The sequence below is a fragment of the Lactuca sativa genome, chromosome 9 (genome assembly GCF_002870075.4).
Source record: "Lactuca sativa cultivar Salinas chromosome 9, Lsat_Salinas_v11, whole genome shotgun sequence".
Taxonomy (NCBI): Eukaryota; Viridiplantae; Streptophyta; class Magnoliopsida; order Asterales; family Asteraceae; genus Lactuca; species Lactuca sativa.
The window spans coordinates 62,445,971-62,465,488 of NC_056631.2; the positions used below are offsets into that span (position 1 = coordinate 62,445,971).

Genomic DNA, 19,518 nt, shown 5'->3' on the forward strand with positions numbered 1-19,518 from the left:
TGACAATTATCTTTGAAATTGGATTAGCGTGAACATTACCACATAAAAAACAAGTTTATAAGTTCAAAAACATCTTAGGGTAATGTTCCTAGTCCAATTCCAGCCAAAAAAGTCGAGTTTATGCTGTCTGGGGGTCCAACTCGTCGAGTGCACCAACCAACTCGGCGAGTTGGATGCTTTTTGCCTTGGACTCGGCGAGTCTGCTGGGCAGACAACATCAAAACTCGATTTTCCAGCTTCTTTTGCAAGTATAACAAGAAAACAAGCCTAGGCTTTGATACCACTGTTGGGTTTTGAGCATTCTAACACTCCTAAGTGTACATGCAACCCTAAATACCTTGGATCTATGTTTTCTCTATTATACATGCAAATAAGAACATCCAAGGTATTATCCTAATCTAACATATAAAATAATGAATATAACAAGATAGAATACATACCTCTTTCATGTAGAAAGTCTTCATGAAGCTTGAGTGCCTAGTGCCCCAAGTGTGACACCTCAAATGGTTCACACAACACCAAATACACTTGGAATAACTTGAGAGAATTCTACACTTCATGAAATCGGCTAGCCCTTCTATTACTCTCTCTAGTGACCGATTTTGGTCAAGAATAAGATGCTTATATAGTTAGGGTTACACCATGTAAACCCTAATTGACATGGCCTTTCATTTCCATGATCCATGGGTACAAATACACCATGGAGCATCCATGGACCATCCTATGGGTTTTAGCCCAACTTGATTATCCATGGAGCATTAGCCCACTATACAAGTATGGATGATTTACCCAATCAACCCATATATTTAATTAGTCTTCTTTTGATCACTTAATTACTCTTAGATTAATTCTTGATCAATACTAATTAAATAATCTTATTATTCTTATTATTAATATACTAGAACTTATAATATATTAATAACCATAAGTGTCTTATTTCTCTCATTATAGTCTATCCAAGTGCATGATGCCATGCAACCCAAATGGACCATGCCGGGTCGGGTCAAGTCTTACCAATTATAGTTATGGACTTAGACATTAATCCAACAAAACTTTGTCTAGGCATTACCTGTTGCTCCGATCTCCCCTACGCCTAGGACGTTGTCTGGGCCCACCAAGAGCCATAGTTAGTTGCTGTTTCCATTTGGTAGTTTTTTTATCGTTGTTGATACCGGCAAGACCCAGCCAGATGATGTCTGCTGGTTGGTAGAGTTTGCTTGGGGACAACTTAAGTTGCTTAAAACAAAAAGTTGTTGACATCCAAGTTGCGTCATAGCCCAAGCTATCCTGATAACCTAAACTGCATAGGCAACTTGGAGCGAAACACCCTGAATGTATGTGCAACTCAGCTACTTTGTGTTTTTTTCTTCCATAAATCATTTTCTATCTGTAAATTTCGCAACTTTTATTGATCTTATTCATGTTTTCAGATAAAACGAATACATATATATACTTATATTTCACTTTCTTGGATTTCTCTTATGAAATCTAATGAACCATATATTCTCCAGAAAAATTGATTTATTTGTTTATGTTTTGTGCCTTAAACAAATACTTGTTCCTTAAGGATTATCTTAAACTGAAGAGTAAATTACACGAATAGTCCCTATGGTTTAGGGTAATTTGCATGTTTGGTCTCTAACTTATTTTTTAACTCGAAATGTTCTTACTGTTTGTTTTTGTTACACGCTTGGTCCCTGTCTTACCTAAAAAGACTATTTTTTCCTTGAGTTTTTGATTTATTTAAATAAACACACCCCCAATCCCACCCTCCTCATCTTATCTTACCTACCTCACTATTTTTTTCTATTTAAATAATAGTCTTTTTACGTAAGATAGGGATCAAACGTGTAACAAAAATAAATAGTAGGGACCAAACGTGTAACAAAAACAAACAGTAGGGACCTTTCGAGTTAAAAGAATTAGTTAGGGATCAAACGTGCAAATTACTCCAAACCATAGGGACTATTCATGTAATTTACTCAATGAAGAACTATCAATACATAAAAAAAAAAAAGACATACATTGTTTTGAGAAATCCATTTTCTTGATTACCAAACCCGTATTTTCTAATATTTTACATGTTATTTTAATGTCCATCCAAAACCAGAAATATGATAAAAACACTTTTTTGCTGGGTTGAAACAAATTTGAATTAGTTTTAACAGATCAACAAACCATATATGATACTATTCATCGAAAACAATAACAAATATTTTTGAAGGGAGTAAATTGGAAGGAAGGAGTTTTAAACGGGGCCGAAGAGCAACTTTTTCGAAATACATCAAAGAGGAAACGAAGAAGCTTCGAGGGCTTACCCGTCGATTGACAAGGTATGCCGTCGGTTGGAATCTCCGGCAACTAACCCTAATTTTAACCAATTCCTCTCAGTGTGCTTAGTTGATTTTAATATCTCTAAATGCATTTAAACGGGATCTCTATGTAGAGTGGTATGTCAAAAATTGAAGAAATAACCCCAACAATCTGATATAGGTTTTGTCGTATGTGTGCACAAATAAATTTATGCCTTCTTTATCTGATTTCTATTCTGCTTCTTCTATATAAACATGCGTGTTTTTATGTGTTTATATCATTCGTTTGAAGTGTTGCAGGCGATTTACTAAAAGTTTGATATGGGCACTGAAGTTGGGTGGTTCATACTATCCGAAGATCAACAACACGTAGGTCCATATGCTGCGTCTGAATTGAGAGGTGAGTATTGAATTCATGCCATAGTTAATGTTGATGATTGTTTTTAAATGTTCATTTTGTTTTCAAATTAGACGCTCCTTCGTGTTTGCAGAAGGGCGGGTTTTTTGAATCTGAAAATTGTAGGATTATTGCACTCCATTTGTTTTGCAAATGGAGTTCTAAATCATATCACATTCAGATGCTCACGGAAGCTTTTCGATCATCTAATTAAGATTATCTTCTTCACATCCACAGAACATTTTTCTAGTGGATATATTACAGGGAACACACTTGTATGGGCTGAAGGAAGGAGCGAGTGGCAGCCCCTGTCCTCAGTTCCTGGACTAATCTCTGAAAACTCCGAACAAGGTACCTCATTTGTACCAATATCTGTTGTCTTCATTTGAATATGTGAAGATGAATCTGAATTTAGGGTTAATTTTTCAGCGCCCTCATCGGCTTCCATTGATGACGAGTTTGAAAGGTGGCAAAATGAGGTGAGAAGTGCTGAGACAGAGGCAGACAATGAAGTTGCTGATGATGATGAGAGGCCTTCATCTCCCCCAGATGGTCAGAATGAGTTCACTGATGATGATGGGACAGTGTACAAGTGGGACAAACAGCTTAGAGCCTGGGTTCCTCAGGTTAGTTTGACTTTTGTCAATTTTGACCATTTCTTGATTTCTTGTTTATTCATGGAATGTTACGACTTATGATAGGAAATGGCTGCTGGAAGTGAGCCATATGATCTTGACCATATGACATTTCAGCAAGAAGAAGAGTTGTTTCCTACAGTTGGGGCTGATGGTATCCCTGTTAAAGAAGATACCAACACTTCTGTAAAAGCAAATGCTGATGTCATTGCAGAAAAAGATACAGATAATGCAAATGAACTGATAGAAGCAAATGGGAAGAGGAAGTTGCCTGAGAAACCTGTTGAGAAAAAGGTTGATTCAATACTGTGTTTGTTTGCTTATATAACTGGTCTATCTGATTGCTTCATCTTTAAAAATCTTTCTTGTGGTGTATCTCAGGAAGCCAATCAACCTCCAGACAGCTGGTTTGAGTTGAAGGTTAATACACATGTTTATGTTACAGGGTTGCCAGATGATGTTACCTTTGATGAGGTAAATTTGTATAGATTTGATGTTGACTCTAGTTTGTTTTATAAGGTTGACCTTTATAATCTGGTTATGTATTCAATTTTAATCTAAATTTGGTTCAGGTTGTGGAGGTGTTTTCCAAGTGTGGGATTATAAAGGAGGTTTGGAACTTTTACTATTGTAATATACTATTTTTGTTTTCATTTTACTATTTTATGAAACTATTCACATTCAATCTCTTAATTATCTTCTCTGGAATATTATAGGATCCTGAAACAAAGAAACCTCGTGTGAAGATTTATGTCAACAAAGAAACTGGAAAGAAAAAGGGTGATGCTCTTGTTTCATATATGAAGGTATTATTATTTTTTTCATTCATAACCATATTATTATTATTATTATTTCTTTATATTAATATGACATTAATATGTATACTGTGTTTTACTCAGGAACCTTCAGTTGCTTTGGCCTTGCAAATTCTTGATGGATCTCCTTTACGACCTGGTGACAAGGTTGTCATGTCAGTCACACCAGCTAAATTTGAACAGAAAGGTAATTTATTATTATTATTATTATTATTATATTAATAAAAGGGTATTCATTTTTGTAATAATTCACTTAAATTGTTTCATAAAGGTGAAAAATTCATAGCAAAACAAGTGGACAAGAGAAAAAAGAAGAAGCTTCAGAAGGTGGAACACAAGATGCTTGGGTGGGGTATGTGTTTATTATCATAATCCTATATTTTTAATATTTTTTGATAGATATTGTGTTATGATCATAATTCATAAACATATCATATTTCTTTTTATGATTTAGGTGGGCGTGATGATTCAAAATTACTAATTCCAGCTACAGTTATTCTCCGATACATGTTCTCTCCAGCAGAAATGAGGGTAATTTAGTAAAATCTGGCATGATATTAACGGTAGTATTAAAATAATAAAAAAAATCCATGAATTTACATAATAACCTTAAATTTGTTTCTTAATGGCAGGCTGATGAGAATTTAAATGTTGAATTAGCAGCAGATGTTCAAGAGGAATGTGCAAAGCTTGGTGCAGTTGAATCAGTCAAGGTAGCATTGACTTTTTAATTCTCTTTTTTAATGTTTATTCCTGTTACTAACACAAGCAATGTACTTTATTACTCTTATGCAAATTATTATGGTTGTTTTTGTAGGTTTGTGAAAATCATCCTCAAGGGGTAGTTTTGGTAAGATTTAAGGACAGGCAAGATGCACGAAAGTGTATTGAGTTGATGAATGGAAGATGGTAAATTTTGTATTTTTTTAAATAAATAATGAATGTTTAAAGAGTGTGATTAGTGAAAGTGTTTGATTATTTTGGTTTGGTTTAGGTTTGGAGGTAGGCAAGTGCATGCTAGTGAGGATGATGGATTGGTGAACCATGCTTTGGTTAGGGATTTGGATCATGATGCACAACAATTGGAGAAATTTGGGGCTGAACTTGAGGCTGAATGAATTAACAACTTCTGAAGCATCAATGCACATATAGATTATGATACACAAGACACAAGTCTACTACTTAATAGCTACAGAATCTTCAATTTCTTTCGAGTGTGTTGTGTTGTGTTATGTTATGTAGTTGAATAATACTGTTTACGTGTTTTAGGATTATTGTTTAGTTACTCTTGTGATTGATTTTGATGCTGTAACTTTAAGGTTGTGCTTGTTACATGAGATTGCCCTCGACTCGACTAGACAAACTTTTTAGGGTTATTTTTTAATGACGAGGATGGTGAGGGTATTTATGTCTTTTACCATAAATGGGAGATCGAGAATGAGTCTATGTTATGTTATAACATGTTATTTTATGCGGTCTTATAATTTTTATGCATGATAGTTATGGTTTGTTTATAAATTTATTCAAGTTTTAAGGGACGTGAATTGTACATAGAAAGAGTATAATAGTTTTAGTTGAATTTTTGTCGGACTAATGGTTTTTAAAATTTGATTTGAATTTGGACTAATTTTATATAGATTTAAAGGAGAATTTTGTTTCTCTTTTTGTAAGCTTTCATAATTATGTTTATATTTTTTTTAAACTTCAAGCATGCATATCCTTATAAGGCTTTACGGATTGGGTTCGGCGAGCCGAACTCGGAAGGGCAACTTGGCGGTGGCATGCCGGGTCTTTTTCTTCTTCCTCACTCGATAACCTTACCCTCCTCTCTTCTTCGATTCTTCTTTCCTTCGCCGGAGATGAGGGCTCAGTGCACTCGACACTCGACACGACAGAAAAAAGGGAAATAGATGGAAATGGGAAGAAATTAAAAGAAATTTGTGTCAACGAGTTTCATTAAGTAAATAAATGGAATGAAATGGAAGGGAAGCTTTCTTTCCTAAATTTCCTTGAAATTTTGAAGGATTTGGAGAGAAAATGAACAAATTTTTTAATTTTATCTTTTACTTCTCTTTAATTTGGAAACACAAAAAACAATTTACTATTCATTTTTTTCTTTCCTTACTTTCATTTCTTTTCTTTACTAAAACTTAGAAACTATGCGTTAGTGATCTATAACTCTAAAAAAACGAGTTCAATTGACCCTAACTTTGTTATCGAATCAACATTAGAAATAGCTATCAATGCTGATAATGAATTTTGGTTGATAAATATGTTTGGATTGATGGCAATCGGAACTTCATGTAGGATTTTGAATTCGGGACCCAAACGTTGTTCAATCAGTCCATATTATTGGATGAATTCAACAAGGAGATATCAACTGTAACTTTGTTATTGATCGACTATATCCATATTATATCAATATGTTTGAAATTTAAAAAACAAAGGAACAATATTATAATATTACAAGCTAATTAGGATTCTAATAATAAAAAATCAATATAATATTACAAGCTAATTAGGATTCTAATAATAAAAAATCAATAGAAGCAGGATTCGTTTAATACTTTATTGGTGTGTCCTTATTTAAGAAAAAAAAATTACTTTGTTTTAAAAACCGATTTGAATCAAGAAGTGGAAACGAGAGAGGTTCAACAACGACCAGTTTAATGTTATATTCTAGAACAGATTGAAGTGGACGGTTTCTTCAAAAACCCGTGTTGAGTCGGTGTTATAGAACGACCATTAAAAAACCGCTTGAACCGGTTTATTGGATTTGTATAGTTAGATTTCACTTAGTCTATTAAAAAAATAGTTTATTTCCAAAAAATAATTAAATAGTTCAATCGATCAAGTTATTCAAAATGTACACAACTCGAAGACTTGAACCATGTCTCTATCCACTACCATATATATACCAAATCGAAACCATTCAAATTAACTAAAAAACAGTTTTTAAAAGACAAAATTGCCAAAATGGTCCTTGTGGTATGCAAAATTTTGGGGTTTTAGTCAAAACCACGAGTTTTTTGGATCCATGGTCCTTTTGGAGTGGTTTCTATGTGGTTTTGGTCCCTGGACCTAACTCCCGTTAAGTTGGATCTGTTAAGCCCCCTCACGTGCCTCACACGTGAGGGTAATTTCGTCATTTCATATATTAGGGACCATTTTTGCATAAACGTTTTTTGGATTAATTCCTTTTAAATACCCCCACTTCCTGTGATCTTCTTCCCCAACGTTCCCCAACGTCTCTTTTCTTCTACCCTTCTTCTTCTTGAACTCTGCTACAATAAAAATGGTGCTATGTTTTTGTGGAAAAGTTGTTGTGGTGAAAACGTCTTGGACCCCTCTGAATCCAGGAAGGAGATTTTTTGCATGCCCTATGAATGATCCCGTTTGTGGGTTTATTGGGTGGCTTGATCCCCCAATGTGTGCTAGGGCTAAAGCCAACATACCTGGTCTGCTAAGAAATTTGAATTCAGTGCAGGAACGGTGCAATGAGTTGGTTAGAAGTATGAACATGCTACAGGATCAATGCAATGGACTGATATGCAGGAACAACATGTTGGTGGCAAATGTCAAAGCATTGAAGGATGACAATTTGAAGCTGAAAATGTACATGTTTGGAAGTTGGTTTTTCTTTGTGATTGTATTCTTCTGTATTTGGTTTGTGTAGGGGTATACTCTGAAGGGTGTTTTGGTCATTTTGTTGTAATTTTATGTGATCATGTTTGTAGTGACTTATGATGATAATGATATATGTACAATTTTATGATGCAAGTGTAATGAATGTTTTACCAAAATGGTATGAATATATAAGAATTAACATATGAATAGAAATGGTATGAATGTATTACCAAAATGTATATATTGGAACCAATTGTACATAAACAAAATGCACATTTCATTAAGATTTGTAATATAACAACCAAAATTTCTAAACATAACAATCAAAGATTCTAAACATTACCAAAAGGGACATATTACCATACCTAAGATAACAACCAAGTTTTCATAACAACCAACCAAAAGTTTTCAACAAAATATTGTAAACATAACAACCAAGCTTTCATAACCAACCAAAATCACAGAAAACCCCATGCATGCATGACACATTACTTCTTGGACTAATTCCCACCTTGCCCTTTACAGGTCCTAGAGTTGTGTCCCTTGTTCTTGCATTTTTTGCTACAAGTAACACTGATATGCTTCCTTGATAGCTTCTGCACTCTATCATTTGTTGGTTTTTAGGAACCTCCTTCTTGTGTAGCATTCACTCCATCACCTTGACTTGCCTTCCGCTTTTTGCTTAAACTTTCACCCTCACTTGTCTTCTCTTTTTCTTAGGCCTTCCCACCTGAGTGCGATGTGGAGGAGGGATTAGCTTTGTGGGACATTCACTTTTGGGCCACATAGATCTACCCTTAATTGGCTCCACCTTAAAAGAATAAGCCTTTTTCCATGTCTCTAGAAAATACACCTTCTGAACCCATTTGTAAATGTCAAGCTCAGCCTCTGGGTCTTTACTCATCTCATTTAGAGTTGTAGTTGCATGTCTGCATGGAATTCCAAATAATTCCCATTTTCTGCAAGTGCATGTTTTATTCCTAACATCAACCACATGTTGATCCTGCAAAGCTCCTGTGACTTGATAGTTGATACTTGTCTCCCCCATTCCACCTAGCAATGTATTGTGAAGCAACTGTTTTTCTTGCAGCTAGGATGTCTGTTGATGTGGGTGTTAGTGGACCTTTAGCCTTTTTCATTTCCTTCATGACATTGCATATCCTCTTTATTAGATACTCCCTTATGTATTCTAAACATCCAATGACAGGTTTATCCCTTCGTTTCTCTATCTTCCCATTAAACACTTCACACATGTTTGATATCAACACATCAGAAACTGCTCTTCCCGTGTGTACATTACCATTAAAAAACATTTAATACAATTCACATACAAGTAAAACAGTTCACTAAGTGAAAGACATAAGGACCAAATTGGAATATATAGATTTACCTGAAAAATGACTCCTTGCCCAATGTTTAGGAGGAATTTGCTTCAACCATTCACATGCCTCCTTATCATACTGACTAAACTCCTTCATCAAATGTTCAAACTTAGGAATGGTGGTAGCTGATGCACACCTCCATAATTGGTCCCTGTACTCTGTTTGCCTCCATCTTTTCCTCATATTGTCACGAATATGTCTGATACAATATCTATGCTCAACATTGGGAAACAATTGCTCAACTGCAGTATGTAAACCCTGCAAGAATCAATTGTCAATCATTAGAATTAATTTAAAACCACACTTTAAATGACCAAATGTATAAAAACCACTTTTAGCTTTACCTTTTGCCTGTCACTTATGAAAGTAAAATTTGAGTTTCTTCCAAGGTCCAAGTCATCCCCAAGGTTATCTAAAAACCATTTCCAGATTTATGTGTTTTCAGACTCAACAATCCCATATGCTAATGGGTAAATTCCATTATTGGAATCAAGACCAACTGCTGAAAGGACCTGCCCAGGGAATGGTCCTTTCATGAAGGCACCATCAAAACCTAATAAGTCCCTAAGGCATGCCTTGAACCCTTTTTTTAGTGGAACCAAACACACATAAATTCTTCTAAACTGCATGGTTGGGGAATCAGGGTTAGGCTCAGAACATACATCTATTTTCACTGTGGTGTCTGGGTTGGTGGCTTGAAGTTCAAGAACATAGTCCCTCAACAGTTCATACTGCTTTGTGTAGTCCCCAGTTATATGCTTTCTTACCTTATCCTTTGCCCTGAACACCTTGTCCATAGCAACACCCACTTGGTAGGTCTTTTGAAAGTGATCTTGTATGGCTCTCAAAGGTAAATCTGGATTCGCCTCAACTTGATCAAAGATTTTTTTGCTGATTAAAGAAGCAGTACAAGCCCTGAGTTTCCTTGTTTGCAAACATGTGTGAGTTTGGTTTAAGGTCCTTATAAACCAGTCGGATTCAGGATTTGACCTAGATGCATGAATGTACCAACCACATGTTACTTTTTGTGTCTTTAATTCTTTACCCTTTCTTTTTGAAGTTGTAACTTGACTACCCACTTGGCCTTTATTGGTGACAGGTACAACTCCTCTACACTGTGCCCTAAGCCTTACATTATCATTTAAAAAAAAAAAGATTCCTTATTGATTCCAGAGCATGCAGATCAATTGCCTCCTTTAATTCTTTTTTACTATTAAATTTATCTCCAACTGAAAATGATTGTTTATGTACTGCCCCAAGACTACACCTTTTTTATTTTCTCAAATTCTTGATAAGAGCTCTTCCCTCTCTGTCTTGGTCAGATCCTTCATCCAAAGATTCAAATTCCACATTGTTGATCACTTCCATATCTTCAGGTTCATGCCCATGAACAACATTTATACAAGAACCTTCCACATCACTTTCAACATTGAGAGTGAAGTCTCCCATGTCCACATCCACATCCTGTATATTGTTGTCAACATCCATTATGTCATCCACATGATCTTCATCTTCTATTTGTCTCTCATTTTCTTCATACCCTGGATCACTATTTTCAGACTCATCATACTCTTCAAAAGTTGGATCACTTTCTTGAGATTCATCATCCTCTTCATACTCTTGATTACCCTCTTCAGATTCTCCATCCCCTTCATACTCTGCATTATCATCATCACCCCAATCAAATTTTCCATAAGGTTATCAAATAACCCATTCAATTGTTCATCAACATTATTAACATGGGGAGTGTTGTAGCATCCTTCATCAACAGTTGATGCCTCTTGAACAACAGTTGTAGCCTCCCTAACACCATCCATCTCATTAATAAGAACACAAGTTGCTGCCTCCTGAACATCAGTTCAACCATCCTGATCATCATTCTTTTCCTTTGAAATGTAAACACCCTCATCAATATAATCTAAATTAAGCCTCTTGCTACAAGAACTTTCACCTATATTGGAATTCCCAACCTTACCCCTTCTATACTCTGGTGAGAAACTATCATTCTTACTCCCAAAAAGAATCAGAGACATGAACTCACCAATAGGCTCACCATTACCATGGTTCACATTTTTCATTGGAGAATCTACATGAACTTGACCCTCAACTTCAACCCCTTGATCATCATTTTCTGGTAATTCCTCAATGACAACTTTACCCTTTGCATTTGGTGACATGAAGTAAGTCAGTAAATTTGTCTTTCCATGCTCTGTGTACACCTCAATCAGCTTGTTATGTGCAATGTATTTAGAAAGGTTGATCACATCCTGATCATTCCCTAAAGCTCTAAGACCAAATTGAAAGTCACCATTGGGTATCCTAAAATGGTAGTATATAACTGGGGATTCATCAACGAATTCAAAATCCGTGGGTCTGGGTAACCTAGGTCAAGCATTATGACATCAAGTTCATGCACAGAAAACTCATCAATGTCCACATAATCAACATAACACACTTCACCTCCGATGTACTTTATATCAAGTAACTTAGTAAATTTCCCACCGTAATGAAGCTTAATACTAAACCATGTGGGTGCACTAGCTAAAAATCAAAATTGTATATATTAATAAAGTCAAAATTTTGCATTTTTTTGTTCTAAATCAATAAGAAAATGCAAAGTGTAAAAGTTAAAGAAAACAGAGCAACTTACCATATACAGTTGATACATCAACAACTTCGTGTTTTGGTATGATATGCCACATTACGAACACCATTTCGTATTAAACGTATGCCCTTGTATGTGTAGTGTCGATTATCTTTTTTGGATTAGCAACGAGGGTTTTTTGCAGGTTCAATGGAGCAGAAGCAAGAAGGAGGGAGTTGGGGAGTTGACGAGTGTTGGGGAAAGTAAATGAGGGGTAAATGTCAATTAATCCATAAAACGTTTATGCAAAAATGGTCCTTAATATATGAAATGACGAAATTACCCTCACGTGTGAGGCACGTGAGGGGGCTTAACTGATCCAACTTTACGGGAGTTAAGTCCAGGGACCAAAACCACATAGAAACCACTCCAAAAGGACCATGGATCCAAAAAACTCATGGTTTGAACTAAAACCTTAAAATTTTGCATACCGCAGGGACATTTTTGCAATTTTGTCTTTTTAAAACATTTTTTTTTGTTAAATCACACTCTTTGAATTTATTTGGTGTGGCAGGGAGTATAATAAGTCAACAGAGTTTCATCAGCGAGATTTCTGTTTTCAGTGATTTGGTGGTGCTCTTGCTGTGGTTTGCCATTTGAGACAGTCAAGCTCAACAATGGAGGAGGAGAGAAAGAGATTGGTCGAGGAAGAATGGAACTCCATGATTTCAACCAAGCAGCAACTCTCTCTTGCTGATTTCCCCTCCAAATTCCTCTTTGGCGTCGCTACTTCGGCTTATCAGGTGGTTTTCCCCTTTCTATTCATGTAGCTTCTTGTATACTTTTCATTTCACACTTCCATACACTTCTTTCATTTCAATGCTCTTGGATTTTTGCAATCAGAAACTTGATCCATAGATCGCCATTACAGATTTCGAAATTTACCTTAATTTATGAATAATGCTGAAATGTGGAATTGTTTCAAACTGATAAACTTTGATTCCAACAGATGCCTTGATGTGTATTTGAAATCGTAACCTAATGGTTATATCAACTGATAAAAGCTTCATAAAATTGGTTGCTTGTTTACTTGGATGCATCATGATGCCCTAAAAGTTAGTTTATAATTATATAGTATCTTAACATGTTCTCTTGTTTACTGCCTTGTTGCAGGTCGAAGGAGCTGCCAATCAGGGAGGCAGGGGTCCTTCTATTTGGGATACTTTTTCACACACACAAGGTTTGCAGAATTTTTAAATTCACCTTTGATGCTCCAGTAAGACAACTATAAGAAACTTTCACATCACTTTTCTTTTCTCTTGATCACCAGGCAAAATAAAAGATGGAAAAAATGGAGATATAGCAACAGATCAATATCATCGTTACAAGGTTTTCTTTGTGTACAAGATATAGTTAATCAATTCATTGCTTTTGTGTTGTGTCCATTAAGCTTATCACATTTACATTGACCAAATACAGGAAGACGTTGACCTAATTGCCAAAATGGGATTCAGTGCTTATCGTTTTTCCATATCATGGTCACGTATCTATCCAGGTATCCACTGTAACTATTTCTATTATCAAGATACCTTTAATTAAACCATATTAGATCCATTCAAAATGAATTAATCTTTGTTTACAGATGGATTAGGAACACAAGTCAACAAAGAAGGGATCAAGTATTACAACAATCTTATAAACTACCTTCTCGAAAAGGGTATGCATTAAATTTTCCATTTTCCATTTTTTTTGAGGATATGCTCTTACAACGTACAAGTAACTTGCAATAGGAATTGAGCCATGTGTAACACTATACCACTGGGATCTCCCATTGCATCTTGATGAGTCAATAGGAGGGTGGTTAAGTGACTCAATAGTGTAAGGTTTCATCTTTTCTCCTTACCCTAAATCTTGATTATTGTTTTATAACTTTATATCATAACTATCATTGCCAAAAATGCAGAAAGTATTTCGCAATCTATGCAGAAACTTGTTTTGAAAATTTTGGTGATAGAGTGAAAAAATGGATAACAATCAATGAACCACTTCAAACAGCAATAAATGGATATTTTACTGGCATATTTGCCCCTGGAAGAAGTGAACGTTTTTCAGCTGAACCTTATTTGGCTGCTCACCACCAGCTTTTAGCCCATGCACAAGCTGTTTCAATATACAGAACTAAATTTCAGGTAATTATTTTAAATGTTTCTAATCTTTATTCTACATGATTACTAATCTTTTTTTATTATGTTTGTGACATTTTTTTTATACAATAGGCCCTGCAAGGTGGCGAAATAGGATTGGTTGTGGATTGTGAATGGGCTGAGCCCTTAACAGATAAGGAAGAAGACATAACTGCTGCAAAAAGGCGTGTTGAATTTCAGCTTGGATGGTAATATTTAATTAAAAACTTTTACTATTTAAAAAAAAAAGAAAAAAGAAAAGTGAATTTGTGATTTTTAGGTACTTGGATCCGATATTTTTTGGAGAATATCCTAAATCAATGCAAGAGAGGGTTGGAGAGTTGCTTCCTGTATTTTCTGAGAAAGATAAAGATTTGTTAAAAAATTCATTGGATTTTGTTGGGTTGAATCATTATACATCAAGATTTGTGTCGCATAAAACAAATGAAAAAGAAAACCATTATTTTAGAGCACAAGAGATGAGACTAACAGGTATTATTACACTTACATTGCTTAGTAAACATATATAGATACATAAATGTTTTCTTACATAATCTTTTTTTGTCTTATCAGCTGAATGGGAAAATGGTGTAATTGGTGAAAAGGTACTCCAGTATATTCATATCTAATATCTACTTAAGTCCCTATTGTCAAGAGACATTGACTGGTTCTTGGTTTTTTACATATGCAAAAAGACGAAAATGCCCTTCTCATAGAAAGATTTACTAAGTTAGAAGTGCATTAGACAATGGGACAAAAAGTCTAACCTTTTGTCCTACCCCAAAAAGACGGGACATGGAATAGGATACTAGTTCTTGATATTTCTTGTATGTGCAAAAAGACGAAAACGCCCTTCTCATCCACACCAATAAAATCTTGGTGGTTTTGTTAAATCTTCTAATTTGTCACAGGCAGCATCATCATGGCTGTATGTTGTTCCATGGGGTCTCCGGAAAGTTCTTAAGTACATAGCTCAAAAGTACAATAATCCACCAATATATATTACCGAAAACGGTATATTTCTTCTGTAATATATATATATATATATATATATATATATATATATATATATATATATATATATATATATTTAAAAATATGTTTATTTTTGGGAACGTGTTACTTGAAAAACCCTTTATGAAACCATGGTAACAAACAGGCATGGATGATGAAGACAATGATGCATCTCCTCTACATGAAATGCTAGATGACAAATTGAGAGTTACATACTTTAAGTCCTATCTTGCAGCTGTTTCTCTTGCTATCAAGTCAGTCTTATTATTATTAATTTTTATAAAAATACGTTAAATATGTGATTTATTTATTAATGAAATTATGATTTAGGGATGGAGTTGATGTGAGGGGGTATTTTGCATGGTCATTGGTGGATAATTTTGAGTGGCCACAAGGATATACAAAGAGGTTTGGTTTGATTTATGTTGACTATAAAAACGGTCTTACACGTCATCTCAAGTCATCGGCTTATTGGTTCATGAGGTTTTTTAAAGCTGAAGATGGGAAAAATGGCAAAGAAGATTGATGCAAACTTTTAATGTTTCAATTTGGATATTAATTTAAGGTATTAATTTTTATCCAGTTTTTGGATATAAACATTGCCAAAATATGGTGTTTATGTACAATGTGTTAATGTTTATGGATCCAAATATATATTGTAATGGTTAGTAATGTCATAAACGGGCAACAAACCATTAAAATAAGGATATTTTCTTAACAATTTCCCTTATGATGATACTTTAATAAAAATAAAAAATAATTGTGTTTTTGAACATTTCAAATAGTTCAATAGTTTGTTATTTATTTTTGGCATCCTAAAATAAACAAGTACACAGATTTCGCACGTACGACCAATATAATGAGAAAGGGAATATAAAGGCACAGGAACACAGGGATTGTTATGTTGTCACGTAACATGTTTAGTTTATGCAACATGTAAGATTTGTAATTTCGTTACATAAGTAAATATTTAACCTTAATTTTTTTCCCATGTAAAACTAACATATTCTGAAGTATCTACAAACTTCATTGCTTATCATTTACATATATTACATGTTTGAAGAGACCTAATAAAGGATTAATTTGCAAAATTGCTTCTTTATAGGTTTGTTTTATTATTATTATTATTTTGCTTCCATGGTCCACATGATTTCATCCTAGGTCATCGGTTGTGGTAGCAATGAAGTTTGCGGGGTGCTGATGTGGCATGTCGGCCTCAACAGGAAGACAACATTATGTGACAGTGAGATGAAAGATGAAAGCTAGCCTTATTTTGGATACTATTTCATGCGCACTAACACTATCAGATCGTTAAATACTTAAATACATGTAAATTATTACTAGTATCACTAACATTTACATTATTAAATAATGTCTTCCCACATTATTGTAATAATATACTTTACATAGCCATAATTAATACTACAAAACTATTGTTAAATAAAAAACCAAAGACAAAAATGCATAGATAGGCTAACCCGACCCATCAAGATTTTGACTTGTCATCCAATCTGTTACATTTGCAGCCTCTAGCAAGCACACATGTCTACCCACTTTGGATCCTAGTGTTAGGGAGAACCAAACGACAAGCAACACAAGACACACATTTAAGGTACGAGAAAATGAAAAGAGCACGACTATTTTATTTACCTAATACCCACGACTATTGTAAAGTGCTGAGACGATGATTTGAGTCATTTTTGCAGTTGGGTTTTGTTTCGTTTCTCAGGTTGTGTTACTTTCAATCGTCTACTCTTTTTGATCCTCAACTAGAAAATTTATTCTCGAGAATCAAATATGGAGTCTCTTAGACATTTCACTAAACACCTAACATGCATCAACACAACAAAGGATTCATACATGTCAAGTTTACGGGAAAGATTTAAGCTGTTGACATTCCATGATTCCAGGATGCAAAAATCTCAAAACAGATTAAACTGACTCATATGGAAAGGGAGATTCTTCCTGGGAAATTGCAACAAGCACCATACCAAGAAATATATCATATAGAGAGATTCATATGTCTTGGACATTTCATCAAACACTTAACGGGCATACATATATATTCAATATGCAACCAAAAAACTCGATAAACGCAAAGACGATCGCACAACATCATTATGAATGTATAAAAAGAAAAAAGGTCCAGGCATATAATCCAAGACAAAATTCAAGTTTCAAGATGCAAAATTCTTCAACAGATAAAATTACAAAATCACAAGTTTTCAATTTTCTTGGTCTAGGCTTGAATCGTTGACCTTATCTGTTATGATGGAGTCGGTTGTTTGTGGATTAGCAATATCATGAGGAGAAGAAGATTCTTCCTGGGAATCGAGCAACTTGTTCATGTCTCTTACTCTACTTGTAGCAACGTTTGCGACAAGCACTGGAAACAATGAGAGAGTTATTCAGATGGGAGTTATGTGGAAGGGGAAATAAGAAGGTAGGGCGGAGATATTAGTTACCGGCGGCGGTGCCGATCGTCCATATCCAGAGAATCTTGACTCCTGGGCTCTTCTCCTTCCACATTGTGATCGCGTTACTAAATTTGGAAGAGTGATGACCTATACTACAGTCTACACTTCATTCGTGTTTTCCTTTTCTCGGAAAATTTGGGTATGAAATTAATTCTCTTATAAAAATAATATTATTCCTTTTTAACCGCATTTTAATAATATTATTCTGGATCTTAAATTCGGTAAGTAGCTTTATATAAATACTGCCACTGTGTAGGAAAAGATAATTATTTATATTTGTCAAGATATCAGATATGTAAGGAATTTAAATCAAATATAGTTAGTTTGTATAATTTAAATGATCATATAGCAACGTTGATAGGTCTATTGTCTATAGATTATAAGCTAAGCTGAAAAATCAACACAATCATTTATTCAAAACTTTGAATCCCTATTTTTTTCATTACTCTTTTATTCAAAACTTTAGTCTGATTATAATATAGGGCTAATGACACAAAAACCCTCAAATTTGCACAAAATTGACGGATTTGTCCAAAGTTCAAATTTAGGTCCATTTTTGCCTTGAACTTGCATTTATTGTGCCGTTTTTGCCAAGTAGCCGGTTTCTCTTTAATCAACCGGTTACCCACTTGCTTAGGTGGAAGGCTAATTAACGTCGTTTGGAAAAATCTCCAATTCCGTTAGATACGTTAAACTATCGCATCTCATCTTCCTCTATAACCCGATCACTCTTCACCTTATCCCATTTCATCGACTCTATACACAGAGAAAAAAATGGTTTTCTTGGAGACGATTAGGTTAAAAGTGTTCTTCAACATTTCTTCGAAAGGTAAGGTTTTTACAGGTTGACTGAAATTACATTTACATTCAACATTTCTTGAAATGTGTTCCTAAAGTTAGTGTGTTGATGCAGGAGGGTGTAATGGCTTCATCAAACGAAGGGTACGCTGACCCCTTTGCTGGCATACATGAGCCATTTGCTGGCTTGACTGAAATGGATTTTGAACTCCACGACATTTACATGGACCACAAACCAGAGGAAGAATTTGTGTCCTTACTTGATAAATGTAAGGATATCTTCCTAAATGTTCTATTAAGTGATGAAAACCTACGAAATTCTAGTATGGCAGATGAATTCAAAGCACAAGTATACCATGCTACTGATTGGCAGAGTGATGAAGATGAACATGAGGTATTGAAAAACAACTATAGAATTCATGACCCAACCATCAAGTGGGACAAGATGGTACCAAAGCTTGGTGACATCTTTGAATCCCCTGCCCAACTGAAGTTTTGTGTCACCAATTATGCAGTCTCACATGGCTATAGAATATACTTTGAAAAATGCGATAGTAAAAGAATTGTAGCTAGATGTGGAAATAGGAAGGAAGAGAATAAATGCCCTTTCAGAATTTATGCTGCATGTAGGGCTGTTAATCGGGTCAACCCGATCGGGTTTCGGGTTAAACGGGTCGGGTTAGTCGGGTTTTTTATAAAAATAATTTCACCCGGAACCCAACCCTATTAAGATACGGGTTATCCGGGTTCGGGTTATTCGGGTTTCGGGTTTATAGTGTCGGGTTAGTCGGGTTAATCGGGTTACAATGTAAGACAAAAATATTGTGTCATATCTATAATAATGTTTATTTTCAGAAGGTTAAATTAGGATGTGTTAAATCCAAATGACTTTGAGTGCATATGGTTTATTTTTCTTGTTTATACTATACAAGTAAAAAGCATTATTCATTTGATTTGTGACTGTGTATTTTTTATTTTAGGCCACGATAAACTATCATTGCATATTATTTTACTATGCTACATATTAATTTCCATTTCTACAAATCAATATTTTGTTCTACAATTGTGTTGCATCTTATTTTCCTCTTTTTTAGGCCACACAATGTACAAAAATAGAAGATGTGAGGTGGAATAAAATACATAAATATTGTAGTATATTTTTATTCGGGTTAATCGGGTTAACCCGAAACCCGACTTTTATAAAAAAAATCAACCCTAAACCCGACCATAACTATAGTTCGGGTTTGTCGGGTTAACCCGAATAACCCGATTAAGAATTTTAACCCTATAAAAC

General features: G+C 34.7%; 3 protein-coding genes across 3 annotated transcripts; 2 read left to right on the forward strand and 1 right to left on the reverse strand.

Annotated features, from left to right (window-relative positions):
• Positions 1-2,189: 2,189 nt before the first annotated feature.
• On the forward strand, positions 2,190-5,493 carry LOC111881432 (splicing factor U2AF-associated protein 2). Its single transcript, XM_023877852.3, has 14 exons — positions 2,190-2,333; positions 2,613-2,712; positions 2,947-3,060; positions 3,139-3,335; positions 3,411-3,638; positions 3,726-3,818; positions 3,917-3,955; positions 4,061-4,150; positions 4,244-4,346; positions 4,431-4,511; positions 4,614-4,690; positions 4,792-4,872; positions 4,977-5,068; positions 5,154-5,493. Exons 2-14 carry the CDS (start codon positions 2,634-2,636, stop codon positions 5,275-5,277), a joined length of 1,398 nt encoding a protein of 465 aa, XP_023733620.2. The 5' UTR covers positions 2,190-2,333; positions 2,613-2,633; the 3' UTR covers positions 5,278-5,493.
• A 6,819-nt stretch (positions 5,494-12,312) lies between these two features.
• LOC111881255 (beta-glucosidase 42) lies at positions 12,313-15,724 on the forward strand. Its single transcript, XM_023877705.3, has 13 exons — positions 12,313-12,555; positions 12,926-12,992; positions 13,083-13,141; positions 13,232-13,307; positions 13,395-13,469; positions 13,543-13,630; positions 13,716-13,941; positions 14,029-14,144; positions 14,216-14,427; positions 14,509-14,540; positions 14,847-14,949; positions 15,095-15,203; positions 15,280-15,724. Exons 1-13 carry the CDS (start codon positions 12,430-12,432, stop codon positions 15,473-15,475), a joined length of 1,485 nt encoding a protein of 494 aa, XP_023733473.1. The 5' UTR covers positions 12,313-12,429; the 3' UTR covers positions 15,476-15,724.
• Positions 15,725-17,053: 1,329 nt separating this feature from the next.
• LOC111881346 (uncharacterized) lies at positions 17,054-17,574 on the reverse strand. The gene is made up of 2 exons (XM_023877766.3): positions 17,415-17,574; positions 17,054-17,335 (listed from the first exon to the last, which is right to left on the reverse strand). Exons 1-2 carry the CDS (start codon positions 17,476-17,478, stop codon positions 17,175-17,177), a joined length of 225 nt encoding a protein of 74 aa, XP_023733534.1. The 5' UTR covers positions 17,479-17,574; the 3' UTR covers positions 17,054-17,174.
• Positions 17,575-19,518: the final 1,944 nt, after the last annotated feature.